Consider the following 17,832-nt stretch of genomic DNA (forward strand, 5'->3'; position numbering starts at 1 on the left):
TTTCCCGGTAACTTTGCAGCCCTTTAGGGAAAATCCGTTTGGGGGCCATAATTTCATTACATCTAACCTACCTTGGTAGAATTGATAGTATTTTGGCAGTGTGTGTACTAAAGGATTGTGTTAGAAAATGTCCAATATTCTTGGCTTATTTAGTTACACTACTTTTAAAATGTTATTAGATAAAATATTTTATTTTGATTTAAAGGTTTACTAGCGATCTCATACATAGATAGATCATCATCATCATGATCAACCCATCGCCAGCTCACTACAGAGCACAGATCTCCTCTAAGAGTGAGAATAGTGAGTTTGGCCACAGTCCACCACGCTGGCCAAGTGCGGTTTGCCAGACTTCACAGACCATTGAGAACATAATGGAGAACTTTCAGGCATGCAGGTTTCCTCACTATGTTTTCCTTCACCGTTAAAGCAAGTGATATTTAATTACTTAAAACGCACTCTCGTACTTCTGAAGTGCTCCCATTTCAATTTGGTAAAGATCTGATGCATATCTTCGGATATGGAGAATTGAACTCCTCAATGGATAAGAGTAAATTGCTCACGATCGGTGCAGATCACCTTTGTAAACAGTAGGTTTTTAACCAGGCATGACATATTTTTACTGGATCTTACGTCTCATGCAAATCGTCTAGAGTTACCGCACGTTTACCTAGTTCAAACTCTTGTATAAGTTTACTTCAAAAAGTGACAACATGAAGATTAACATCCAATGCACACAACAGTCCATTCAGTTGAGTGGTTTCATTAGCACAGGTGACTTGTAAAACCCGTGTAATGTGAAATCATATGTCACCGCCGCGCCCCGCTTCCGCATGACGTTAGCCGAGTGCGGACCCCACTTAACAGTCCTTCAACCACAGGATTCACGGATACATTAACTGATTACATTTGAAAGGTCCGTTTTCATTAACACCTTTTTTATAAAGAACTAGCTGATCTGCCCACGACTTCGTACGAGTGGATTTAGGTTTTTAAAAATCCCGTGTGAATTTTTGGATTTTCCGGGATATTTAAAGTAGCCTATGTGACTCTCCAGGTCCTAAACTATACCCAAGCAATAAATCACGTCAATCCGCTGCTCCGTTGCGACGTCATTGAACGGCCGACAGACGGCCGCGGCCGCGTACTGTACTTAGTATCTGTCATACTATATAAATGACAGATTCACGTTAACTTGAAAAGTTAGTTGCTCTAGATCCTCTTTCACCTATGAGCCAGGTATAGGAAGAATTCGAATAACTATGCAACTGCCTTACCTACCGATTGAAAATATTATCGAAAATGTACTCATATGTTCGACCAAAAATAAATCAACCGATATAGCGTATACTCGCACGAATAGATAAGCTAGCGCGTAATATATCGGCCGAACTCACAACATACGACCTTTGACATCAATCAGTCCACATGTGATAATGCTTTGTGTCCGCCAGATTGCTTGACGCGTTCACTGTAAAATTTGCAGTAGCTAAAGTCGGTGTGATTAGATTCTAATAAATAGGTACTGACCAAATCCGCCCTTTTCTTGTTTATTTTATTACAGGCAGTAGTGAATTTATCATCATCACCATGATCAACCCATAGGCTCACTACAGAGCACGGGTCTCCTCTCAGAGTGTGAAGGGTTTTGGCTATAGTCTACCACGCTGGCCATGTGCGGATTGGTAGACTCCACACACCGACCCGACCTCCGACTAGAAGGCGGACGTCCTTACCACTAGGCTATCACAGCTTTATTATAACAACCAGTAAAAGTTTAGATCTTTTTACGGTTACTTCAGTAATTTTTCAGTTTTTGTTGATGTTTTCCTTCATCGAAAAGGAGCATGGTGTAAGCCTGATTTACTTATAAGCACAGTGTATGAGAAGGATAGAATTAGACAGTTACCTATATTGCGTTAATAAGCTAAGCTGCTTCATAGCTCCATGGTGCGCCGCCGCTTGAATAGATTAGCCTACGGTTAATATATCGCTCGAGTTCACATCACACCTACGACCTTTGATATCTATCAATACACTGTATGTGGTAATGATTTTAATTAGCCCATAGAGGGGTAATTACCTAAAATTACCGAGTGGTGAGATTTCATTTTGTACTGTTGCACTCTCTGTTTATTCAACTTATAACTTTCAAATAAATATTTTTGTTTCATTTCGACTAAAATAATTAAATAAATTTAAAGTTATATATATAACTACATATGTATTACCTCATACATCGATCTGTCAAATAAGATGAAAAGAAGTTGTAATTATTATAAAAATCGTTTCAAGGTATTTTAATTGGTTTGAAATGGGACTTAGATAAATAAATGTGTTCCGATCATGACAAAAGAAATGCGTAATTCAAGTAATCTGAGCCCTGATAGCTCCAGCGTCTTGTTACTTCCCTGTTTAATTTAAATATGTAAATTTTATTAGGCATAATACAAGCTGAGGACTCCTGAATTGCAAATGAATGTGACATTACATTTTATAGGCTGGTAGCCAATTCGCCGCGCCGTTTCCTTAGCAAATTTTCACTTAGAAATACCCCCAATTTTATTAGCGTTTTATTGGTTACATTTAGGTGAAATAACAAGATGTTTACTTTCATCTTCTCGTTTGTTTCGATTTTCTAACTTGACTTTTTGAACTTCATAAATAAACCTAACTTTTAACACATTCATTTTAGCGGATTGTGACTGCTTTATTTAGGTTCTCTTTCGTTATTCAATATGGGCACATAATATTAGGCACATAGTACGTACGAACTTCGCACAAAGTTCTGTAACTCCGTATAAAATATGAATAATTGTGTGGACACACCAACTTACGCTACTAATAAGAAAACGTCATGTCAACGCCGCGTATCATTTGTGCGAATAATATATTTTTTTTATTATTATTATTATTATTATTGCTATTTATGCTTATTTTAGGCTACTCGATTTAATTCTTGAATTCTGGCTATGAAGATGTTTTCCAGTAAGTAATGAAAATTTAATGGTACCTATATATTATTTTTATTATTTAACTAGATTTTATCATTGAAGATCTACGTCATAATCTACCTAGAACCGCCTGTTATATAAAATTATGAATGTATGTGGGAGTAAAAGCCTATATTAATAGTCTCATAACTTTACATTAAGAAACAACGTAATAACAAAATATTATAGCTATATTTTGAACACAATTTGAATAGTGAATATTGGATATTTTACTTACCAACTCAACCAAGTATCTTTCACGAGGCATGTGATAAATGATATAAATTTCTATTTGCGCTTAAGCCGGGTTTATGCCGGATAGACGAAGAATCTAGACGTGAAAGACCTAAGCCGTAAAACGAACGAATGATTCCATAATAATATTATCCTTGCGGACTTTTGATATTTTATATCAGTTTTGTGGAAAAAAAGCTTTTAGTGTACAATAATAACGTGATATTTTGGACGGAAACTACGTCATAAAGGGAAGCTTTCAACCTTGATGGTCGCTTCTAAATACAAATAAAAAATACATTATCTACAATGTCAGAAGACACGAAAAAAAGCCAGTGATATCGTGCGTTTGAATCTATTTGCTAAAGAGCTTTAAACTCCAGAAAATTTGGTTTAAACATTTAAAAAACCACTTCTTCTCAGACTAAGGTGCGTTTGGAACTCTCGTATTACTTAATCGTAATAATTATCACCACTCAAATTAATTAATCTATATCACCATTACAACTATTATTATTTTACAGATTGCACAATCAAAAAGTCAAGGTTGTACATTGGTAGCCATAAGTACCAATGTAAAAAAAATTAGGTACATTGGTACCTATTTTGGTTTTATATTTTCACCGAGCAAAACAGCGGGTCTCTACCTCTATTATAAATGCGAAAGTACGTTTGTTTGTTGGTTTGTCCTTCAATTACGCCACAACGGCGAACGACAGTCGACGTGATTTTTTGCAGACATGGAAAATGATATAGGCTACTATTAATCACGGAAAATCAAAAAGTTCCGATGGAATTTTTAAAAACCTACATCCACGCGATCGGAGTTGCGGGCATAATCTAATATATTCCAAAATTATTATTATTTATTATGCTCCAAATTCCATCAGTACTCAGTACGAATTTGTTCAAACGTAGCCAAGTTTATACTGACTGGTATGAGTTTCTCTAAAAGTAGTGACGTTTATATTTTCGCACGTCCTGCATCTCAAACGCCGCTTAATAGTTTTCTTCTGGGCGTCCCTAAATAGCTTAGCAATAAACAGTTTGACCGTTTCTTCGCAGTGGACTAAGAGCCAACGCGTACCAGACCTTCGTTATTTTATAAAAGCTGAAAGTTTACCTGCGTATTATCCCTAACACAGAGAGGAACGATCAGCGACTATGAAGTTTGGATCATGGTTGCTTTGGGAGATAACAGGTAATAAAGGTGTAGTAAATCTTTCGCCAAAGTATAAAGTCTAATTGTTTTTATATTTTCTTCGGAATAGTACAAGAAATCACGTCATGCATTGCCAGACACTTCAGTATCGTTGCAACCCCCTGCCAAACACCCGTAAACTTTGACGTAAGATTGTTTACACCTATATTACCTTTTATTTCCCAAAGCCACCATGATCCAAACATCATAGTTGCTGCTCTCTGTGTTGGGGACAATACGCAAAGAAACTTTCAGCTTTCATAAAACAACGAAGGTCTGGCACGCGTTGGCTCTCTCTATAGTATTTGTCAATAGTTTATTAGCTCAGTTAGTGAACCTCAAGTATTTTAGCGTTTAAACTACCGTGAGTGATTTCCATTATAAATACTATCTGTCCCGGCTTACTCACGTGTGTAGTCGACGTTAGCCCGACTAGTTTCGAACCCATACGGGGTCCTTTTTCAAGGGAGTCCGTCCGCGCCCGCGCCAAATTCAAAACCGCGGCGCGGGCGCGGACGGACTCCCTTGAAAAAGGACCCCGTATGGGTTCGAAACTAGTCGGGCTAACGTCGACTACACACGTGAGTAAGCCGGGACAGATAGTATTTATAATGAACCTCAAGTAATTCATATAACCGCTTTTATTGCGTCTAGGGCTTGGCTGTGGGCGTCGGCTGTAAAAATAATGGACATTTAAAAATAATTTTAGATGTCCAAACGATCATTTTATTCAATTAAGTGAATTAAACTGTTTTGTTTTGTTTGAGTTCAGCTAAATAGTGCGGGCTATTAAATTTTATACTCTTTCGATCATAAAAAACTCTTTTAACTTCGAAATAAAATCATTTAGGGCATGTTAGCAATGAAAAGCTAGCGAACAGACAGACAGACACACTTTCGCATTTGTAATACATATATTAGTATAAATTTAATCATGGCTTGTATAGTCCGCGACAGGTTGAGATGGCAATCGGAGTATGAGGCGGGGGGACGCTCCGCGCACTCGCACGTCACCAGCGCTCACCCGCACCGGGTTAGCGCGGGGGCTGTGCGGGTGTCCGGGGCGTTACCTCTCCAATTGACATCTCGACCTGTCGCGTACTAAAAAAAATCGTGTTCCAAAAATTAAATCAATAAAAAGTGGAGGGCTGGAGACTAATAAAATAAAGCCACGTATGATCGCGCATCCTACAAAATATTAAATTCCATCCAAAAAAACATGTACACATGTGTCTCCCACAAAAAACTATTGTTTCTAACGAACAAACAACGAGGGGTGCATAGAAAAACACTTATTATCTTATCGCTGCGTGATGGATGGATGTATTATTATAATAGCGAGAAATTGTCCCGCTCTGGTGGCGTTAAAACATGAGTCAGAAATTATAGCGGTAATTATCCGAGGATAATTAATTTTATATTGGAGTTTGACTTTTTAATTTATTTGTTGTTCATTTTTTTTTGTTTAACGAGTACTGGTTCAGATAGATTATTTTTGGTGCCATATGAAAAAAAACCGGCGAAGTGCGAGTCAGGCTCGCGCAACGAGGGGTCCGTACTACAGTCGTATTTTTTCGACATTTTGCACGATAATTCAAAAACTATGATGCATAAAAATAAATAAAAATCTGTATTAGAATGCACAGGTGAAGACCTTTCATATGATACCCCACTTGATATAGTTATACCCCACTTAATTTGAAAATTGAAAGTACTAATTATTAGTTCATGAACACAATTTAATTTTTTTTGTGTGATGTTACCACAAATTCACGGTTTTCAGATTTTTCCCCGAATTTATGCTATAAGACCTACCTACCTGCCAAGTTTCATGATTCTAGGTCAACGGGAAGTACCCTGTAGGTTTCTTGACAGACCGACAGACAGACAGACAACAAAGTGATCCTATAAGGGTTCCGTTTTTTCCTTTTGAAGTACGGAACCCTAGTACTTACCCGTTTATTCCCTGAAGGATAGAAAAATTAATGTCTCTTATATCTGGGACTCTACCACAGCGCCGCGCACCGTACCAGTTCGGAATGAAGATTCTACCTACTGAGAAGTTTTTGTGGTTTCCTAAAAATTCAGAAAGGTGTTAATCAGTGACCATCTGTGGTACCTAGCTGATTATACCTAAAACTAATAAGTCACAATCCACGTTTGTCCGTACACTTCCTTGTCACTCTAAACTTCAGAAGATGCGTTTTTACCATTATTTTAAAAAATCACGAGGAATATTTATAGGTATATTAACCACGGTAAGTCCACCCGGGCAAAACCAGGGTAAGTCAGATAGTTCCATTATAAATCAATGTCTCGAATGTGACGCCTGTAAAGCTTTTGTGTAGAATAATAATCATAATAATAAAAATTGTAGCGGAAATGTAGGTATTGAAAAGCCATCGTTAGGGAAAAGAAAAAACTAAGTTTCATAATAAATGTTAAATAACACGGAATTGATTGCAATTATGCCACCGAAGGCAATGTTGCATGATTTTTTACCCCCGTACCTAACACGTAAGGTTAGGGGAACGTTGGGGGAGAAAATGTGCTGATATCACGATTCGAATAATGCCCATGATAAATTCTACTAAGCATTTGCAACAAGGTATTCTTTTGCATATCTTTTATTAAAAGGGGGAACTTTAAGTGCAGCTCCTCTTAGAACCGAGAGGAAAGTTACTTATAAAAGCAAGAAGTTTAAAAATACACCGTCAAGGTTTTCAAGCTTTAAATCGCGAGCTATAAAGTACAAGTATATTGTTATATCGTAATATTTAACTTCAACCTTTCTCTACTATACCAGTTTTCACTATTTAATACAGAATCTTCCTAAATTATCTTTAGGCTTATTTTATAGAATAACAGTTTTTAAAAGAAGCGATTGCTATTAGTTAATCATTAACTTATAACATTAATCAGGGATGAAAATTTGCCCTAGCTTTTTATTTGTTCATAATGAACATTTCGTTATTACAGATTTTCGGCTACTTATAATAAATATTATGTGGTTTGGATGATTATGATAGAATTAGCTTAGTATCTATTATGATAGAGGTGGGAAGTGGACATTGGAACTCATCTGATGGCATATGGCAGGATAGTCGAATATAGACCTAATTAAAGGTTTTCATGGGTATTTTTCTAGATTTTCAATGACAAGAACCTGATGGTGGAGATGTAAGGTTGAAACTTCCTAATAGCATAAGCAGAATAGTTGTGTTTGAAGAAGGTAGGACGGTACATTAAAAAAGCTTTGACTTAAAAGAAAGTGAAAACTTTTTTAGGTGCGTTAGGCGATTGGTGAAAATTTCAAAGTCGCGTCTCCGATATGCTAAACTAAAAACTAAATTACCAATTTTTTTACATTTAACATACTATTTTATATCTCAAATAAAGAAAAGCGTTATCGCATTTCAGCCAATACAATTTAAGCCAAAGCGTTTTTCGGCAAACAAAACTTCCATAAAGGGAAATTAACGGAATTGGCTGCGGTCCCGAAACGCGACGGGGACGAAAAAACAAACATGAAGGTATGAAGCCAACATTAGCAGTTCCCCCAAACATATAAAGAATAAGAAATGTGTCGAAAGAGCGTCTTAATACTCAATCGGGGACGAGAAATCTCGGCGCGTTGCAATAGCATAACAAATTGTTGCCGGACGGTCAACGGGCCCTTTACGAGGCGCTTCCCAACGTTGATGATGATTTAGATGCAAGAAATATTGGGCGGAAGAGGGCCGATAGACCGCGGGAACGTAACCATGGTGACGGGAGGGTAGTCCTCGGCTCCCCCGACACTGTCTAGTTCACGGACACTTATTATCGTTATCGTAATAAATTGGTCTGGAATGCGTGCAATAACTTCAAGCGAGTTCGCAATAAAATTCAGATGTGGAATTTTTGTTATGATAAAAATGGATTTATTACTTTTTTGCATCGTTTGAATACATTTTTCATTTTTATGCGACAGTAAAAGTTGTTAAAGGTTTTTTATAAATTAAATTATAACGTGCACGTAAAATTAGTAAAATAAGATTCAGGTTTTCACTTTTCTAGTATAAAGATATGACATAGCTGCATCGTTCACTCTTACTAAAGACTGCAAGTGACAATAACATAGTTTGGCAACTTTGAGGACTTCAGAAAAATTAAGAATTCTTCGGGTTTATGGTAGATATTAGAATTTTTACCACATTTACAAATAGGTAGTTTTATAAGCGCTCTTTACTATCTTAAAATTAAGAAGCCTCAAGTTCACAATAATTACATCAATTGTGTCATAAAGCCCAACTTGTGCTCAACCTGATAATAATAGTATGTCCTCGCGCAAGCTTAGCGAAAATTCTTAGCTTTGTCCCGAAAAGCACAAAATAATATTATTCTATCCATACTAATATTATAAAAACAAAAGTGTGTCCGTCCGTCTGTCTATCTGTTAGCTTTTCACGGCTCGTCCGTTTAACTGATTTTGATGGAATTTGGTACAGAGACAGCTTGCATCCTGAAAGAGCATAGGCTACTTTTGTCCCGGAAAATCAGAGAGTTCCCACAGGATTTTTAAGAACTTAAATTCAAATCGCGAGTATGATCTAATTAGTACAACGATAGTTTGCAACCTGTAAACAGATATAATCATCAACCCAACGCCGGCTCACTACAGAGCACAGGTAGAGGTGCGGAACCTCTGACATCCCGAATAGGAGGCAGACGTCCTAATCAGTAGGTTATCACTGCTTTAGAAACGGATAAAGGCTACTTTTAATTTCGGAAATCAAGAGTTCCCATGGGATTTTTAAAAAACCAAAATTCACGGCGCACGAAACGAAGTCTGGGACATCATCTAGTTTACAATAAACTTCAGTTTATTAACTAAAATTATATTTATTTTGGGTGGCAAATAAGCGTTAACCGTATAAAACGCAACAATAACACTATGAAGCCGAAATTATTATCCGGCGACTGATGATGATATATCGACGTCGGTTGCTGCGTTGATCGCCACTTACCCTACCCTTATCACAGAGCATGTAATTTCGGATTCATTGCCCTCCGGCATCCATCTTCTGAGATGGGGACTTTTATTAAATACAAAATATTTTCAATACTTGACAAATATTTCAGATATTATAAAAGAGGTTTTCTTTTACAGGCACTGTATGGCGATTGGACGATGAGCCATGGAATCCCGCAGTGCGCCGCCGAGCCCCGACGAATCAGGGGAGGCGGTGTTCGATTCACGTTGTGGAAGATACCCGCTCCAACCTTCGCTCCAGAGGGCCTTCGCAAGCTGCCGAGAGACCGGTCGGCCTCGCCCCCATCATCGCCATGCGACTTCAGAACCTGCTCGACCAGACGATCGAGTTCTCACCACAGCAGAGGTCCACGATTACCCTTCATCCGAATCCGGCATCGCTGCCGACTGTCCACATGCCCATTCGAGCAACGCAGACGATAGTCCTTGCTACGATCGATCGGACTACGAGGGAAATTCTAGTTATAGTTTAAGACACAATTTTCTTCATACAATCGACTGCAATAAGCATAGGACAGATTTTAATCGTAGTCGCACACCAGAATACAATCATGACCATGATTCCGACTGTGATCGAGGACACCCACGGTCGCAAACGACTCGTCGACCGCATCGAAAACATAGACGAGAGGACGGCGACGGAGCTCAATCACTCGATGAGCGTTGCGCTCGCGATCTTGATGAAATATTACCCGCGAGACTTGCGGCTGTAAATCTTTCGAGGGACCAACCGCCACAATCATGGAACCGCAGTAATATTGCAGCTACCATGGAGCGATTTGAACCAGTCGATTATTCATACGCCTACTACGACCATCATTTATCTATGCCTTCCTCGTCAAGAAAAGCTAATCGTCAGCGAGGACGTGGTGGGATAACACGAGATCGAACGAATCGTCACAATTTTGTTACAAGATATGGTACCGAAGAAAATATTTACGAGGAAATAACAGACGGTTCTAGAACGTGTCCGAAACATCGGTACGTTCCAAGGCAATCTCTCGTATCACTGGACAGAAGTGTTGTTGAAGAGGAGGTACGTCGAGTAGAGTCAAGGCATAAGAGAATTCTGGGAGAATTAAATCTAAGTGTGGAAGCGATGCTTATGCCAGAGTGTGAATCCCCTGATTCTGAACGAGCGGAAGACAGAGATAATATAGAAGAACTTCTTAGGGTAGGTCCAACGGATGAATTATTATCACCGGCTAGTTGTAATCCCCCAGATTTGGATAGTGGTTTTAGCGGAAGTAGTAGTGGGGCAAGCTATGTAGGTAGTTTGCGAAGGAAACCAACTGGATCTGTACCTCATTTACCTGCAGTAGCATATGGAACGCGAGGGGCAGGTGTCCGTATCTTAGGCGCTGAAGAATGTAATTTACGTTGTCCTAAGGATGCCCAGTCGCCGAGGAGTTCGAGTTGTGGTGATGCCAAGACTAGCGGATTCTGGAATAAGAGGGCTTGGAAGAAAATTTCGGGTTTCTCCAGCTCGAACAGTATAAACAAGGCAGGATTAACAGGTGAGATATTATTTAATTTCTGTATTTTTTCACCTTACCTTGATTATTGCACTAGAAGTTACTTGCATTAGAATTATTTTATTCACATTTATATTTTTATTTGCTGTAGGTATTTTGATTTCATTACCTATTTTTTATTTTCTCTCACTCTTGTAACAGAGTCCCAATAATTTATAATATTGATTGATTTTACATTCTGTATTTAGCTCAAAACACAAAAAAAAATTACTTGCCCAAGTAAAACATAGACATAGACAAAATTCAATTTTTACGTCGTCACAAGAATGCAAATGAATTCGAGCGGTACAAGTCATGACATCCTGTTTTATTTGTCCACTTTCATCCGCCCGTGGGCGCTATTCAGATGGACGCTGCTTGTTGTTTTCGATTATTTTGTTAACGGTGCGGCATTTCATTGCAGGTCTGCTCGTTAGGTACACTTTCCGGCGTAAGTCCGGCTCGCAGGCCTCTCAGGGCAAGAGGCGTACCGAGCCTGTCAAATGCGATGCGTGCCTCTCGCAACGATGTTAGCCGCTTTATGGTAAGGCACTAAAACCCTAAACATCTAAACGAATCCATGCTCAAATAACCTTATTGAAGTGGCTTACATTACACATTATAGATATTATTACCAAACATAATATTTTTTATTATTATTTTACAATTATTGGCATAAAGCGCGTCCAGTCTAAAACAGTCAATTACCCGTAGGAGGAACTCTCTGCCTTATTTTTATTTTCAACTTATTCCATTTTTTCTTTGAATTCACCATCACATTTAAGCACATTTAAAATTGCAAATTTTACTGTAAACTTTATATCTAGCCTTATTTAATTACTGTACAAAACCTGTACTTTCAATTTTGTACTCTATTGTTTCTGAAAATATTAGATCTGGAATTTCAAGTCAGTAAGGAGCACAGATGAGGCTGGTTTAGAAACGATTAACAAAGTCGATACAAAGTTCTCTCATTAAGGTATCGCAGATATCACTTTTGCTAACTTGGACTTAAGATAAGTATTGTTCCACAAGAACCGAGACAATAGAATGCGCTTCCACTTAATTAAGCTTTGCCGATACTATGAACAGGCGGAACTTTCGATTAGACCTTTGCGAAGTATTTTTCTTTTTATCACCTAGTTACTACATATAGTCCTTGTTTTAGTTTGCTTAAAAGATAAACAAATCGCAGAAAACTTCTCGAAGAAAAGTCGTGTTAAGCGGTGTGATTTTCCCGGCACTTTAAACCTTCTGGAGTTAGGTTTTTCACTCGTAGCATGATTTCATAGTCAGGTCGCGGTAACAAGATCATATGGACCGCGTATAATGCGCATGTCAGCGAGAAGCTACTTGTTTACCTTTTAAGTGAATTACTAAAATATAGCAAGTAGATGCAATGAATGGGCAAACGAGTTGATGCATAACTTTAAATGTCTTGGTTACAGATGAAGCCTGTAGGCCAAGCAGAGCTAAATCCAGAACGGCAACAATACCATACAGGTTATTATTATCCAGATTCAAATCAAAAGAAAATAATGCATGCTTACAAAGTCCCCCAATCATTAAAAGGTATTGAGCGAAAAATAAAAGTGCTTTAGGCATTCGAAGCGTTCGTTCAATTTGAAATTTTTCCTTTGTTGCAGCTACTCCAACGGAAAACTGGTGGTGCCGCTGGATTCCCTAGCACAGAGCTGAGGGGTGGAACCCCCGCGCAATTCCCGCCTCCAGCTCCTCCGAAGGACCACTCAGTACTAAGCATCGACAAAAGCCAACTGCAAAGTTGCTTGAAGCATGCGACTGTTACATGTTAACCTTACATTAACCTCGGATACAGTTAAAGTATATTCAAATTGAAACGCAGTACTGAAGCCGTCACAGATTACGGCCGGTGCGGACTTCTTATCTTATCTATTCTATACTTCATGCGTTCAGTATGAATGGAGAGAATTTTTATCGCTCGTTATGTCAATTGCATTAGAAATTTGAAAGCTAACTTGCATACTTACTTATTTAAATACATGTTTCGACTATGACTGGTCGATTCAAGTGAATTTATTTTGATATCCACATTCCATGTCACAAACAAGGGGTACCATGACTGGTGTCGCTTGTATCCCTCTAGGGGCGTCTAAAAGACGGAACTGTTTTAGGCTTAACATTAATAAATAATAATGTATTGTAAAGGGCATTGTAAATATAATAAATAACTACTTGATGTTAAAAGAGGCGTATACGTTGAAGTGATAGAAGAGCCTAATTAATATTTTGTATTGTTAAGACAACAGTTTCATAGAAACATAATGACTACGTTGTTGTTACTTATCAATTTTTAGTAGATATTAGATACAAAAAGGCTGACACGATTAAATCCGATTTTTATACATAAAAATGGCTTTTTTATATAATTATTATCAAAGCTTCTAGTATCAATTATTGTGAGTGTCAGTTGTATTGGAATTTAATATGATTTTCAATTTTGAAAAGTACCTAGGTAATAATTTTCATACGTAAAAAATTATAAACGTCTTAAATATTTTTAAATCAAGGTCCAATATTTTATTTTTACACAACAATTTTCTGTATAATAATAATATTATTGTATTGTTTTAAAAATATTGCCGTTATTTTTGGTGATAATATGATTGTTAATATTTGTTAGTAATAAATTATTGTAAATGTTGTAAATAATTATAAACATGGTGCACTCACTTTACGTCTTATATACCTATGACTTGTAAATAAACATTCAATATGAAATGTCGCAATTGTGTTAGATAATATTTATATGCGATTTATGTAGGTTACAGATGTGTACAATTCGGGAAAAAAAATCTGCCCAATAACTGCCGGCCTTGAAATAGAGTTTTATTTTATGTGTACATTTAAAATTGGATTGGATGGATAAACTCATGACAGATAGATCTACTTGTTTATGATGAATCATTTTGTGTAAACTTTGTAAAAATTAATTACCTAAAAGTTTTTTAGCGTTTAAACTACCTAACCTACCTAAAAGTTTTGTACGAAAACTTCTTCTAAAGGCTTAAAAAGTTCTAGGTGAAAGTTGGTTTAAGTTTTTTTACATTTAATACGCAGTGCTACAAACTCTTTACTCATCGAATACATTGGAGGATCCGTTTTATGTAAACAAAATTAAGGCATGGGTAGACAGAACGCGCGATGGTTACTCGGTTTCTAGGTGTTGTAAAACAAGGAACCATCGACACTGCGAGGCTGCAGTCGTGGGCAACGCCGTTACGTTCCGCAGTCCGCAGTACTCTCAGTGCGGTTAGTATGAGATTTTAGATTTCACCAACGTTGATAGAATTTTAAAGTCGTAACATAATAACGTCAGTGTAAAATGTAGCTAGGTTCCTTCATTTAAAGTTAATAATTCAGTACCACCGATTTTAATTTCGCAACGTTTTCGTTAGAGTACTGGCAGTGAGATTAATGGAAAGACTTGAGTTTCAAAACAAGGTAGTTCAGGTCCATTTTACTTTAGTTTAGTACCCAAGTGTTTCGAAGGTACCAAAGTTGATGAGATGTAAGATCTTATACTAAGCCTATAGTTCTTTCTAAACACAACATCATTAATTATCGAGTAATGTTCGCTGTGCCCTGGCTGTTACGCGTCGCCGCCCGTCGCGTTTTCTGTGTACCCAAGTTTTTAAAAGTAACAGTAGAATCTACGATTCATTAAAATGAAATGTTTGCTCCACAGTGGGACATCAAAAGGCTTTCATTTTGTAGAAATAATATCTTTACCGCAGGGCATTACAATATTTACATAAAGGATCCCTGAAATAAATTCTTCGTCTGTGAGATGAGCAATTTCGAAGCTATTTACTTTGATCCGTAATTTAATTGATAGAAATTCTATGATAATAATATATCAAGTGAACAATGCCATTCTTATTTTGAGGCCCTAGTGTAACATTTCAAGTAAACTAACATGATACTATTAGGATTGCCTTACATCTATCACATATGGAGAATGAAGATTGCCCAACACGACCATGTCTTGTCCACGACGTCACTAGATGACACCACTAGTCCACTAGGGTGTCGTTTACAATTATTTTTTGGTTACGACACCACTGCTGACTATAATTGTTTTATATTTTGATGTAGAACCTCATTAGCCTCATTAATTGTAAACGACACCCTAGTGTTGTACAGTGTCATAGACAAGACAGCCGCAAAAAGGTCACGATACAGTCGATGCGTCTCTGGCCCGTGTTGCCTACGATTCTGTAAAGCTACTGTCGCGATTCAGAATCGCGTTCAAGATACGCGCGGCTTTATTGCTACAAAAAGTCGCCGGGGGTGATGTCCCTTATATGAACTTAGTATGAACAGATAAACGTTATGATTTGAAAACTCCAAATCGTATATTACGTCACGTTTTATATTGAAAAGTTTCACTAGCGTCTTTGAACATTTTAAGAACATAATATATATTTACAAATTGCTGTCTGGTTTATATTTTTAGATCTTCGCTCATAGGTATCTACACAATATCTTCGCATTATTGGGTCTACAAATCTTGTAATATGTACATCAAAGTATTTTCTGAGAGCAAAGTTAGCCTCAAAAAAAGCTCAGCATCACATTGAGTAACGTACCTAATAATTTTACCCGAAACGCATATTCCTAGTGTTGCGGTGCCCTCACATTGGGGCGGTCTTATGACGGCACTGCAAGTCTTTTGTTTATTGACCCTGCAATCACGGTGATGACAAAACGGTCATTCATTAAAAAACCACTACATTTTGTTTTTATATATAAGGGATCTGTGACGTCATTTGACGCTTTGAAAGGCCGCTATATGACGGCATTGCGAACCAAGGAGAATATTAGCTTTGGGCACAGTGTAATTATTATAAAACAGCAAAAAAGAACAGTGATTGTTATTTCAGTAATTTAATGAATGTTTGTAATTTTTCATGAACCTTTGAAACTAAGGTGGCATTTGGTAGAGCGTAGCGAAGACAAGGGGAAAGCAAAAACACCCTATCGGTAGCGTTGCACGCACGATCGCGCAATAAATTTAATGGATTTTGTCCCATAGGTACTTACATGTATTTATTTTATATGAGACCATAGCGACAGCGTACATTTTTAGTTTTTTGCCCACGTCTTACCTGTGTTCAATGATTTGAAAAATAAATACTACATTTATTAAGAATCTGTTTTATCTAAGTTTACGTAAAAGGTACCTAAACAAAACGCTTCTCACAAGGAACACGTAAGAAATGCGGTGCTAAATCCTGGTATCCACTTAGGGTGCGTTTCCAGTGCAGTGGAGTTGAGCGGAGACGGTATTTTGGACCAATCAAAACTATCATGTCATCTAACAATAACCTGATTGGTGTATTGAACACGTCTCTGCTCCGCTCCGCTTTAGTGGGAACCCACTCTTAAGCGGAGATGTATTCAGCCGACCAATCAGATTATTGATAGAGTGTATATAGATGGCATTAAACATTATCACGTTCTATGAATAATTGGATTGGTCTGCTAAACACATCCTGGACTTCTCCGCTTGAGGGGATACCAAATCTAAGGATGTAATTTTCGCGTACTAACAGTAAAGCTTTTATACAAATAAAAAAAAACACTTGAGGAGCTGATAAACACAACGATGTAAAAATTTAAATGAAAGCTGTTGAAACTTTACTGTTATTATACCATTTTGATCGAATTCACGAACTTTGGACTTAACTTTAGCACAGTTTTAAGCAGTTTTTTTAGAAATTTGTTCAAATTGTATTCAGTGAGCGAGATCAATTTCAGTGCAGTTTTAGGCCGTTGTACTTGGGAATCAGTTCAGATTTGCATTCAGTGGGCTAAAATCATCCGGATTGAAGAAAAAATATTTTGATCAGACCTTTCACCTCTTTAGCTAGTACCTACTCTACTAGATGCCACCTTGTCTGTAAATATTAATATTCATAATGTTATATTTCAAAATGTCAGCGAGACTATAATTTTATATAAAAATTGTTTGTTGTAAGTTACTCGACTGATTCGACGTAAATAAATAATTCAATGTTACACAATTCCTTTAACTGTCTGTAATTTAGTGATCGTGTTCAAGTCAAAAGAAATTTTTATTAAATAAACTCTAAAAAGTCACTGGCTTGTTTAATTTATTTCGAATGTATGAATGAAAGATTTACTTCAATCGCTACCTACATAATCTAACATTCTGATAACTACCCATAATATTATAAATGGAAAAGTGCGTTTGTTTGTTTGTTTTTATTGGTACTTATTTACGTTGGTTTGTTCTTCAATCACGTCGCAAGATAAACCAAGAAACAAACACACTTTCGCAATAATAAGGTTAATGATGTGAAACTTTGGTTGTTTGTTACTCCTTCAGGCCACAATGAGTGAACCTAATAGGCAATAAATGAAGGTAAGTATACCCTGAATTAACACATCAAAGAGATTCTGCGAGATTTTTAAAAATCTGAGTATATTCACGCGGAACCCCCCATCTCGTCAACGAGTTGGATTACCTACGTTGCTTACCTAGCGCAATCGACACATAGACCGCAGACCACATTGGGAGCGAAACGAAACGAAACTTAGTTCGTTTCACTTCGCTCATGTCGCTACTGCATATTCTTTTCATACTTCATGCGATTCGTACCTTAGTGAGCAAGCGAAACAAACTTAGTTTCATTTCGCTTCGCTCCCAATGTGGCCTGCGCTTTACAAATACGCCATTTGTATCTCAAATAAGTATCTGTTTAATGCACTGAATTTATTTTATCTCTATCTAGATTTCAAATAAATTCAGTGCTAAAAATATCAAAAGTTTTATACCCACTCAGTCAT

General features: G+C 37.2%; 1 protein-coding gene across 8 annotated transcripts in view; it reads left to right on the forward strand.

The window, feature by feature from the left end:
* LOC117989110 (uncharacterized) overlaps positions 1–17,121 on the forward strand; it is a 155,345-nt gene extending 138,224 nt beyond the window's left edge. The window contains exons 3-7 of one of the 8 annotated variants that reach the window (XR_011237605.1): positions 9,581–10,637; positions 10,854–10,980; positions 11,402–11,521; positions 12,426–12,480; positions 12,624–12,707. Coding sequence is in view for 5 of the 8 variants with exons in the window: in XM_069503414.1 (XP_069359515.1) it covers positions 9,609–10,980; positions 12,426–12,549; positions 12,624–12,675 (1,548 nt within the window). In the remaining 3 variants the exon portion in view is untranslated. Of the gene's footprint in view, positions 1–9,580; positions 10,981–11,401; positions 11,522–12,425; positions 12,550–12,623 lie in introns of all 8 variants that reach the window. The other 7 variants (XR_011237604.1, XR_004674530.2, XM_069503417.1 and 4 more) reach the window with 7 other exon arrangements.
* The last annotated feature ends 711 nt before the right edge of the window (positions 17,122–17,832 follow it).

Source organism: Maniola hyperantus, chromosome 15, assembly GCF_902806685.2.
Source record: "Maniola hyperantus chromosome 15, iAphHyp1.2, whole genome shotgun sequence".
Lineage (NCBI taxonomy): Eukaryota > Metazoa > Arthropoda > Insecta > Lepidoptera > Nymphalidae > Maniola > Maniola hyperantus.